At 40.9% G+C, this 12147-nt stretch overlaps 1 protein-coding gene across 4 annotated transcripts in view; it reads left to right on the forward strand.

The window, feature by feature from the left end:
* The window catches only part of sfswap (splicing factor SWAP), a 51083-nt gene extending 40399 nt beyond the window's left edge, over positions 1-10684 (forward strand). For all 4 annotated transcript variants that reach the window (XM_079235037.1, XM_079235034.1, XM_079235035.1 and 1 more), the window contains exons 18-19: positions 3373-3445; positions 9978-10684. In XM_079235037.1, the coding sequence (XP_079091163.1) occupies positions 3373-3445; positions 9978-10043 (139 nt within the window). In that variant the 3' untranslated portion in view covers positions 10044-10684. The remainder of the gene's footprint in view (positions 1-3372; positions 3446-9977) is intronic.
* The last annotated feature ends 1463 nt before the right edge of the window (positions 10685-12147 follow it).

Below are 12147 nucleotides of genomic sequence, written 5' to 3' on the forward strand. Positions count from 1 at the left end.
ATTTATTATTAGATTGTATATTATTTATAATTCATCCAGTTCAATTTGAAAACTGACAATAATTATTGAATATTATTATTATTCAATTTAACTTTATTTGTTGGAAGACGTTAATACAACTGCTCGGCTACTTCACTACAGATGGGACTCAATCATAGCACAAGTTAGACTTTATTGTGATGTTCCACATTTTCTCTAGCTGGACCTCATTGAATATTAATTGAACGCCCCTGTCATAGCGTTTCCCCTCGATGCCTTCCCTTGGTGCATCATCAGCCTCACTACAGTTGAGCCGGAGAAATTGTACTATCAGAATATTTAGAATAAGGTTTCTTGAGAGATTTCTGTCCACCGCTTGTGCTGCTTGGTGTTTCAAAAGATGGTGGTTTAAAGTCTCATTATTATAAATGTAAAGTTTAAAAAGTGAATACCTTCTATGCTGTAATCCACAGTGAAGCGCAAATAAGCAGTTGTGGCATTCAAGTATTATAGAAAAAAGACAATTATGCAACTCTTAAGTGCTGCCTCTCCAGTTTATCAGAAAATCATGAATATGTCTCTTGAACTCATTTTAGAGAAGAATGTATTTGCAGGGTTCAAAAGGATGTTTTCTTTCCATAAACCCGTTACAAAGCGAGACATATTTGCTTGAATATTTAGAAGAAGTTCATGGACATAATCTCAGTCACGGTCAGCGTGAAATCCTTTGGAATAATAATGAGTCAAGTGTTTGTAAAGATAAGGTGAAAGGTGTTGTCGGGGATACGAGTGAACAAACTGAAAGAGAAGGGAAAGCTCATTGTATTTGGCATTTTTCTAAATATCTGTTCTGTCACACTGAAAAAAACATGAGAACATATTTTCCGAGGTTCCAATACGAGCCACTATTGGGGATATGTATTTTAGACCAGCCATAAAAGGCTGAACAGATTGGATCTTTTATGCAAAGGAACGGCCTATTTTGAAAGCGCTGTAAAATAAAATAGTTGACCTCTTTATTGAGGTCATCTGTCGGGTCCTTATGAAGTCAATCTTTCTAAATCCAAATCTTTATCACCGTATTAAAAGCTCTTGCTATAGCCGCCTCATCTTTCCAGATCACGCATTAGCTTTTGTAAATCACTTCCACACACTGAGTGACCACAAAAACAGAAACGCTTGGAGGCCAAATCCAAAGCAATGTAGTAGTCCTGGAATATCCAAGGTTAACTCTTGTTAACACATTTCTCTGTAAGAGAGAAATGTGTATGTTAAAGAAGCTGCAGTGACAGTTTTGGGATGGTATGAAAGATGAATATTACAGATGAATATTCACCATTCTTCCCCAAAAGTTTCCAAATACAAGCTGTTTGATTTGGAGGTTATGTTTAGCGACTACTGAACAGATGTTGTGTTTGCACATATCTGATTTCTGGAACCCATACTTTTAAATAACTGTGATGTTTCCCCAAAAAGCATTCATGAATGATGACACTCCATGGACATATGTTTTGCTTTTACAAAACATAAAGGTTCGTTTTTGTTTGCTTACATCTACGGTATTTCATAAACCTTCATTTCATGCTTTTAAAGTTGTTTTTGACCAACAACATGATGCACTTTGTTCAGGCCAGAATGACTTTGGAAAAAAATAATGTTCTTCTTTTGAATTTTGGAGATATTTTCTGTCTTTTCTGAGAGCACAATTATTAGAGTGGCTCCAGAAAGTGATGGGCTTGTTGTTGTTGTTTTTAGCAGTGCACCATACAGATCCCACTTTATGTATTTAAAGGGGTGTAATGCCCAAGAATGACTGACACACACAGATAAACACGTTCTGAATTGTCCCGCTCTTCTCGTGGACTAACTCTGGACGAGTCCGTTCCACAAGCAGCAGCGTCTTCTGCCGTTTCTTGTCACCCGTTGTGTTTTATCAACTTGATGCACGTGGCTTCTCCTATTTTGATCATCTCGTAAATGAACTGTGAAAATACACACATCTTTATCTTCCACTCGCATGGATATTCGTCTTTGGCATCACAGATATACACTTCAAAACTTTCTCCTGCCATGTGTTGGAATACACGAGATAAGAAGCAATACATCATTTATACGTGTGCCAAAAGGTTGGGATTAAAGTAGTAAAATATGAACAATTATTTACTTATCTTAAATAGTCGTGATGAAAGAAAAAACAGCAGCAGTCCCGGTAAGGTCATCTATTTGGTGAGATGACAGATGATGGATTAGAAGAGGTTAATCGTTGCCGTGGGTATCGTCATCCTATAGAGATTTACAAATGAATTAAGCGAAGGACGTGAAGGGTCCTCCGTGCTGGACGGTCTCTGGGGGTTCTGTGTATTATTGCTGGCAGTGTGAACCATTCTTGTGAAATTATAATGTTTTTTGCTCCCTAATTTTACGTACGAGGAATTTATACTTTCCACGAGAGCACATCAAAGCTATTTGCTATCCCGAAAAGAAACAATCTGCTTTGCCTTTATAAAGAGGCACTCTTGAGTGTTCATAAAAATGTAATGGTGTCTGAAATAATTCCTAAATATGTAAAACTACCGATCCTCTCCGCAGCTTGGCCCTCAGTTGTAATTGATCCGGTTCATATAGGATATCTCTCTCTCGCATTACCCTGAAATATTAAACACAGCCTTGCCGTGTCACCGCTAGAGACTGAAGTCGCTGTTTTAGATCTGCATCTCATACATAGACAACGTGTAGCAGATGAAAACACAACTTGAGGCACCGCAGTATTCCAAAAGTGATTTCACCAGAGACTCACAGAGACTCTTTGGGGCCAGTCAGATAAAGACAGATTAAAAGCTTTGTCTGCGTGGTTATAAACTTATCTGCGTTTGACATTGTTGATGTGGTAGTTTTGGGCTCTGGGTGGCTATTTAAAGTTATTTTTACAGATCACATGTCACTCCTCTTTTTCCCTCTCCTCTCCCTTCTGCAGCTCTTGATGTCTGTCCAACTTTGAACATTTCAGAAGATATTATATGATCAGAATCCTGACGCATTAGTTCACTGCCCAACAATGCTGTAAACAGAGAGGGGAATAATGCTGAGTGGTTTAATAACCACAGATGAAGTCCTAGCACACAAATATATCTTATTAGAAGACGAGATGAATATAATATCGTGGCTTTTTTTGGGTGGCATCACTTAACACCTAAATTAACTGAATTTAAAGCTGCAGGGCAAAGAAAATTCAGTTAAATTCATTCAAATAAATACAATTAAATACTCTTTTTTTTTAAGATTTCTATTTCAGCTTTCTGAAAATGCAGACTTCAGTTTCAGAAGATATTCTGAATTTTGTATTGCCTCTCCTGTTAACATGATGTCTCTCTCTCTCTCTCTCTCTCTCTCTAGGGGTGGTTCTCTGGAGAAAGACAAGGCAGTGGCTTCATCCATTGTATCCGCCGTTCAGTCCAAAATAACTCAGGTATTGTTCTTTGTTTTCAACCCAAAAGTGTCCTCCACTGAACTTTACAGCCGACCAAATACAAGTATAGAGCTTTTATGTCTTTCCATCGTGCAAAGAGGAAAAGTATAAAGTGCTGCCTTGTTTTTGTCTCAGACCTTCTTGAAGGGAAATGTTACTTGAATTAATGTTTTATACCATCTACATATTCTGCTTTATCTCCTGTTATACAACACATCCATGTATTGTGTTTTTTTTAAGCTTAATTTGTTGGAACCTGGAAAAAACTATCTGTTTAATCTTTTGATTTTGGAATTGGTCTAGCGGTACAAATGTTCTCACCTGCATCTTGTAGATTATTTGATCTGCTACCTGAAGTCATTTTCTACCACACAGGAGGTGTGTAGAAAATAATTACTTAACACACACACACACACACTGGTTTAAAATGACACTGAAGTGTGTGTGTAAGTTATATCCTGTAATCAATATGAAAATGAGGAGGGCTAAGACATTACACCTGCATCCTTTGAGCTTTGAGTTTGAGTCAATCGTTGATTTTCGACACAGTAGCTGTTCCGGCTTCCCCTGGAGCTGAGGTCCGCACCACACGGTCCTCATCAGCAGACTGACACCCGCAGGTGCTCAAACTTTAACCTTGACTTTGAGTTGTGTCAAGCCTCTGTGAAGCTTACTGTCCAATCAGCTGGAGTCTTCTCAAGCAGTCGTTTCCAGGGTTGAAGGGTGTTTCGGGTATTTTGTCTACCTTTAACATTGGTATCATCGCCCATACGCTACCATTTCAACATTCTGACAAACGTTTGCACGCTACAACTGTAGCAATTCGTCCCGTCTGGGATTGCACTCCCACCCCCTGCACTCGAACTGGGAGCCGAGCCAAGAGTCTAGGAAGAGTGGATGCCGGTTGAATGTGAATACAGAGACCTCGGCGAACTTGCTCCCGACAAAAAAAACAGTCTCTTTGGAAGTGGGATCTCACCTCTCTGTGGAGGAAGGAGGCAGAACCAATGTTCCGTATTCCAGCGCTTGTAAATTCAGACAAAAAAAAAAGAGCGGGTTACCACTTCTGCTGAGGTACTGGAGCTGAAGTTCAATGCAGTGTTCCTCCTAAAATCTATGAATTTGACGTCAAACCTCCTTTGATTGTTGTGAGCAAAATGTTTCTTTGTCTCCTTGGCTGTAGACTGCACAGTTTTTGTTTAGTTTTCCCCCAATTTGACCGTCAAGCGGCTATAATCTATATTTTTAGATAATAAATGATATTAAATGACAACGTGGAAAGGGTCGCTCGCACTTGTGCTCCTACAGAGAATTCTGAGTTTAATCTGCAGCTTTTAAAGTGAGTTTCAGCACTCCACTTTACTGTTTGGGTTGATGTTTTCCTGCTCAGCACCAAAGTGCAGACGGACACAGTTAGCGAGTAGCTGGTGAGCTCGGCGGCGCGTGTAGCAGCCGCACAGCCAGATGTGCTGCTCAGATTGGAAGGCCCCAAAAACGGAGCGAAAAGACCGTGAATATTGGACTTGTCATTCATCAGGTGTCCAGAAACACAACTCCACATGGATGCTCGTGTTTCTTTGGAACTGCTGGATGTGTGAATAAGCAACTTATAACTTCAAAGGTAACAATGTCATTGTTGTGTTATTGCAGGTTTAGGAATATTACATTACATTTCATTTAGCTGACGCTTTTATCCAACGCGACTTACAATAAGTGAAATTCGACAAAGAGTACAAACTCAGAACAACAAGAATCAAGAAAGTACAATTTCTTCAATGAAGTTAAACTACAAAGTGCTATCAGTAATTGCCATCTAAGTGCTACTAAAATATAAAGCTGGTGATGTCATGGTTCCCATGGGTCCTTGAAATCCTAGGAAGAGTGTGCATTTTAGGGGGTTAAAAGTTAAGGCTTGAACGTTTTGGAAAATAGACATTGTGACTTTTTTTTACTTAATGTTAGCAAGTAAAAAAGTGAATTAAAGTAAATCTGCTGTCTGCATGCGTGTCCCACAGCTGCAACATTGTTCCCCATGACACCGGCTTGAGTGCATGAACAAGCACCAAAGCTAACGCTGAGCCTTCAGTAAATTGAGGGACTCGAGGCTCTTTGAAGACATTCACAAAGACTGACCACATGCAGAGTTAAAGTTCACACCATTGGGCGTCAACCGTAACTAACCAGATTGGGTCCTTGAATTAGAGAGAATTGTGCCGGCATCATTGGAACGTCCTTGAATTTGAGAAAGTGCGGGGACCCTGTGATATGGTATTGACGCTCGTCGATGGCCACGACCTCCCGTTGAGAGTTAAAGACAACGCGGGCCCTTCATCCATAAAATTACAGCAATCTCTCTCCGGGCTCTGCAGGCAGCCAGTTTCTCACAGTTTGTGCTCCTCATTGGGGGGTTAAGAGCACACGATACAAGGAACAGCGGTACAGAAATATTACTCAAAATGTAACCTCACACTCCTCGGTGGTTATATTCCCCCTTTGCCACCTTGTTTAAAACCAGTTCCACCCTAGGGTCTAGATTGATTCATTAGACTCCCACAGGCCCGTACGGGTACAGGGATGTGTCTTTGACCGCCGTTGTAAGGGTTACTTTGGAGGTTATAGGAAAACGTTATAATCGCTTAGTCGTGTTAAGGAGCTTACGGAATTATTCAAACGCAAAGATCTTTTTTTACGCCTCTTCTCACAAGGGTTGTGGTACTTTATCAATTAAAATGAATCAAATCGACCCTGTGGATGAGGAGATAGCATAGTTTTAGTTTTGAAAAAAACACAATTCTCATTTTCAGGAGAAACAAAAAAAGGGGCGTCGTGCTTATAAGGTTAAAATAATAATGTCCAATGTGTATGACTGTTTGTCGTGCGGCTTCAAATGTACACTCTCCAGTTCTAGAGGAGAAAAAGAGTCATGAAGCTGTTTTAATAGATGACGGGATGGAAAGGAGAGCGTACACATCACAAGATGAATCTAATCAAATGCGTATTTGAGTTATTTTTCTTTCCTCGTCGGACGTTTTTGTGTCACTGTTCTTTGTTAAATGACTCCAAAGTGTTGTCAAGGCAATTTTGACTTCAATCAGTTCTCATTAAGATAAATAGTCACGACTGTTCTCTCTTCAATTTAAGTTATTTTTTTCTCTTCTATTTTTGCCTCGCCTGCCTCTCTCCACCAGCACTTAAGTGCAATACTGTGACACACTGTTCACTTGCTTAATTTGGACTGCAGTTGAAAGACGGAGACACATTCCTCCAGACACGTTTCAGAACGCTTCACCTTGATTTGTCAAAAGCCTGAAATCAATTCCAAGATGAAAGACGTGTCGGCAACCGTCACACGACCTAAACTCTATCCGATCTAATGATACACATCTTAGGTTACATCGCCATCTTTTGATCAATACTCCTGAAATGTCAGTCATTTAGTTCCTACTTGCATGTGACGCAATATTTTGATGTTTTCTGACCCTCACGCAACCTGTGTGCAACTACATGCATTAAAGGATGGAGTGTGGGCAGTAAAAGTGGTAATATTTATAACGTGGGAGTATGAAACCTGTGGCGTAGGAACAGTTAAACCTGCCAGAAAGCCGGCGCTGCACTGAATGTAGAGAGGTTGCAGTCGAGGCCAGAATCTAAGGAGCATTGGGACTGAAGTTAATGGAGGTCAATAGAGTGTGAATGGAGAGGCAACACGGCTATTCTGTGAACACTGGTACGACTTACACGACATTTTGAACATTTTCTCTCCCCTGGCCGTGGGCCACTTTGTGTGTCTGTCTGTGTGTCTGTCTGTGTGTGTCTCAGAGCGACTGTCCGGTGTTTACGCCACAGATGCGCCACGGATACAAAACCGCACATAATTCACAAGTCTGGATGCATAAAACGACACATTGAATTTCCTTCCCTCACGTAATCAAACACGACTTCGTCTCCTTCCTTCTTCTCAACGATCCCGACAGAAGCGAGCTCATGAAAACACGCTGCTCGCCGCTGTTGCAACATGCTCAGATTCACAACCACTAACTACTTATACCCCATCTGTGATGTTTTACAAACACATGTTGAATAATTCAGCGCATCCTCATCTGCCTAATGGTCTCCTCTTCCCCGAGGGCGCCTGGTTGCTATTCGCCTCAACCAGTCTCTGCTTCTCCTGTTTGGCTTTCCTCCTCCGTCTTCTTTTACATTTGTTTTTAGTTTACTCTGATAGATGCTTTGTTTGAGACAAACTTTTTAACTGAAGTTTAACTGTAGTATTTTGCTCGTGGAATTCATTTGGGATCTGTAATATTGTGTGTGTGTGGGAATTTTTATTTATTTTTATTTTTGAAAACTTGAGATGGCCAGGTCTCATCGAGGTTGTCTTGGAGCATGACGAAGGATGAAAAAGGGAAAGTGGTGGAGAATTTATCCCAGGCAGGTGTGTGTGTGAGTGTGTGAATGTGTGAGAGATGAAGAGAGAACGCAAGATGCTGCATAGCGCCCTCAAGATATTCAGTTACAGTTATAGTTTGGACTTGCAGTTTTATTTTTGCAATTATAAGCACATCTGTGATTGTCTTCTTCTGCGCGAGATGTATTTGTATTTATGTTTCATGAACTGTTAAATGATATAAGGAATATTTAGGTCAACATCCTATGCATTTTTTATAGGAATTCTTCTGTGGAAGTGGGCTTGATCTTTATTCAGTGTAATCCAACCAGAGTCAGCAATCCCCTTGTGATAATCTATTAATGTAAAACAATCCTGCTGCACTTTCTTTGGAGAGACGAGAATCAAACGTAGAGCAACTTCCCGCTTGGCCGTCAATAATTTGGAGGGTTCATTTGTTGGTCACATTGCGCGTGTGTTGGGATACATTGTGGTTTCGAGAGAAGGAGCCCTTGAGTGATCTGATATGACAGCTCATTCCCTCTGTGATTACAGCTGTTAATTTGTCTCGTCTGTCAGCAGAGCTCAAGGGTGGATGTTTGTCCATGCGTGTGTGAATCACTCCCGGGATGCAGACTAACACGTCCTACTCGGATACGGGAGCGTTTGCTCCCGGTCGCCCGCTAAACACTTCCACCTGAAAAGGGAAGGAATGGAATTTGGCATTGTGGCAGTTTCTTACTCGCCACAATCTACGGGTGTCAACATTGGAATATTCTGATCCATGAAGTTGAGATTCATTTATTTATTTATTTATTATATAGCATAATGTTTTTTTTTCTGGGGACAAACTTTCCATTTCTATCTTGAATAGGTGAACCAGCCCGTTTGAGGAGATATACAATTGATAAATCACAACTTTGTATTTAAGTATTTAACACCAGGCCGTGTGTTACCAGGCTCCTCTTATGCTCTACATTCCCTTTCATCAATTTAACAAAATAATTGAGGTCTTTTTTTTCCGCAAGCTTTTTATATTAGATTCAATGTTGTCAGTTGGCTACAATTATCACAACAATACGAACATTCAGGTTTTCTCACGCGGCTCAAAGGTGCATTGAACCTATTTGGCGAACCTTAATAAAATCTCCCAGTGTTTGGGGATGCCCGATGCAGATCGATACGATACTCCAAAACTCCAAAAAAGTTTGCAGCTGGCTGGAGGGCAATTGTTTTCTGCTTTCTGACTTGTGTATATTGTATTTGCAACATCATTTTCAGTGGATATCACAATATAAAAACAATGTTTTCTGTTTAGAAGTACAAACATCAGATGACAGACAGTTCTTCTCCCCCAAGTGGTTCCTCATCCAGTTGGATCTGAAGCACACAGCTGATGGTTATGTGTTTTATTTGTTCCCACAAGCCGTAACATAAAGCCTGCTGCCGTTCAGCTTGACCTAAAAGGAACATTTAATTTCTAATTGAAGGAGACGTTGTTTGATTCCCGTCATGCGGTGCAGGCCGCTGCGCTAGTGCTGCTTTTCTTCCCCACACAATGGAATTACAATTTTCATTTCAGAAAATCTTCTTCTTTTTTTTTAAGTTCTACTGAGTAGGTCAGCTATTGAAATAGAGGATTAGCTGACTGTAGATACAAGGATTTGGGGAGGAGAGGAAGCATCTAATACTCAGTGCTTACAGGGTATTATTCGGTACTTAAAATATGTTTTAAGCTGTATTCAGGAATTCCTGATGACTCGAGGGAGGGAAGCACACTCTCAAACGACTTTTATTTCAGCACTGCATATTAACCTTCAACTTGAGTGGGTGGCTCATGGTGGTCAAACACAACAATGAGCTAAAAGTATCTGAACGCTTGCAGGGTGCGGAGTTGATTCAGTGGCGGCAGCATTAGCAGCTCTTACAGGGAGCAATTCAAACGAATAGTAACACTGACATGGATGTTTCTGTCAATAATTCAGAGATAAGATCCAGTTTCTCGGTGTAGAGCAGCTGGATATTTTCTTAGCGGTCTTTTATTGGAGTTCAAAGGATCAATATTTGGGTGACACTCTCAGTTATCCGGTGTGTGGAGGTGTACATTAAACGCATCCCTCTTTTTCTCTTCTTCTCTCTTTTCAGGATCTGATGGCCAAAGTGCGAGCCATGCTCGCCACCTCCAAGACCTTCCAGCCTCCCAATTCCTAAAGAGGGGCACGGCTCTCCGCTTGGCCGCGACAACATCGGCCAATCAGTGAGCGGCATTCTCCGATTGCCTGGAGATTCGTTTGGCCTGAATCTGTTTCACCTCCCTGTGTTCATCCTCGATTTATACATTGATCCTGATTTAAAGGCGTTGGTGGATTCAGTTTGATTATGTGACGTCTTCTGCAGTATTGAGAGAGTGATTAAAGGGCTGAGAAAAGAGCAGCTCATCACCTCAGAGATCATGTCAGCAGTAGGCTGGTTAGTTACAGTGCAAATGTGGAAATAATCCATTTTTTTATTTTGCATCCTGTTTTAAAACTCGACTTTTCCGACAGTTATTCTTTGCAGCGTTGTGTAAAGCTGCCGGAGGTCTGTATTCTCTCCTTCTATGAAGGGCTGTGTTGCTCTGATGAGCTCAATTCTCTCCTCCCTCATCCTCTGCTCTCTGCCGTTGTTTTCCCTTTTTATTTCCGCCCCCAGATGTCTCTGCTCTCCAGCACCTCACACGTCTGCTTGAGAAGCTTTTTTAATTTCCTCCTCTGTCCCTCAGCTCTAGTGGTGTGGCCTTTTACTTCAGTTCCTGGTTTGTACTGTAATGGAATTTAATGCAGAACAACTTTGTAATCCAAACTGTTAATAAACTTTCAATTATGATTTACTTGTGGGCATTCCTCTTTTTTTATTTTTTTACTTTGGGATTTCTTCGCAAAAACAAGTTTTTAAACAATCCAAAACTATTTAAAGCAAAAGCATCGGTGTCCTTCAGTCCTCTTCACCGTCCTTCATTTGAGATACACTGATTAGATTGAAGAGATGATGTGTACTGCCCCCAAACCTTCACCTGCATCGACTGTACTGACTCTAGTGTCGCAGCAGCGCTGCTGATAAACCAGACAAACATAACTGTTGACCGCTGATATCCTTTAGCTGGAGCTGACTGCTGTACTTGGCCAGTTAAAACAGGGTCAGGAATAGTTTGCAGAATGAACTGACGTGACCTTAGTCGTCACCGGTATTCTCATCATGGCATCTGGACCACAACCTTTTCCTAAGTGTCGATAAAACTAAGCGGTCTTCTCATTCACAACCAGTCTTCACTTTGGTGAAAGTACACAGAGGCCTGGAGTTGCCCGAGGTATACCGACTCTGTAAATAGCAAAGAAGGCGCACCGACTACTCTTCCTAAGGAAAGTCAATATGCTTGTGCCCTCATCACCTTCAGGAGCATTAAGACCTGCACTAACAAAGCAAAAAGGCTGCTTCCACCTCAGGCTGTGAGAATGTGGACTGTTCTCTCCCTCCTGACAGATCTAAACGTCTGACACAAACGCAGTTGTGTTTCTGTTTTATCGTTTCCCGACACGATATTGACTTGTCAGTAACCTACTGGCGCTAGTGGTTAGCTCCCATTATAGCACCCAGGTGGCCGAGTGTTCGACTTCCTGTGGAAGTCTTCTGCTGGCACTGTCCCGGTCCATGATTCAGCTAATACAGCCACTAACAAGAGCCCTAAATGTGCTCCCTTTTACAGTGATTTGTCTCAAAATTATTCCCCTCACAGCACTGAGACTTGAACACGGATTCTGGCAAAAGTTTTTTCTATTTAATCTGATTTGAGTGCGGTGTTGTCCAAAGAATTTCTAGCAGAGTGGAAAATTGGATTGGATAGGTTTCTGTTTTATTCTCCTAAATTGGACGGCTTTGTCTCCGCTTGCAAGTACAGAGGTTGAACACAACTGCATGAACACCAGAGAAGTAATTAACTTTTGTTTTTGTTCGAGAATATGTATCAAAGAGGTTTCAGTAGTGGATGGATTTGTTTATTAGATGGATTTGTTTATTAGATGCATCATACTCTGGCAGGTGGACAAAATAACAAGCGGGTCAATGAAGCATTTTCAGTTTTTTAATCATCTACCACAATTCCTGCTGATACTACTTCACTTTGGAATCAACATATTTGGTTTAGCCTGCCAATGCAATTATGCAATATGTCCAAATAGTAGTTAATAAATAAAGTCTGCATTAACCTTTTTACCAAGCAATAAAAAAAGAAAGTCGATCATTTGGGGAAATGTGTTGTAGAGATATCTTTTAAAAGCTT

Source organism: Taurulus bubalis (genome assembly GCF_910589615.1).
Source record: "Taurulus bubalis genome assembly, chromosome: 19".
Lineage (NCBI taxonomy): Eukaryota > Metazoa > Chordata > Actinopteri > Perciformes > Cottidae > Taurulus > Taurulus bubalis.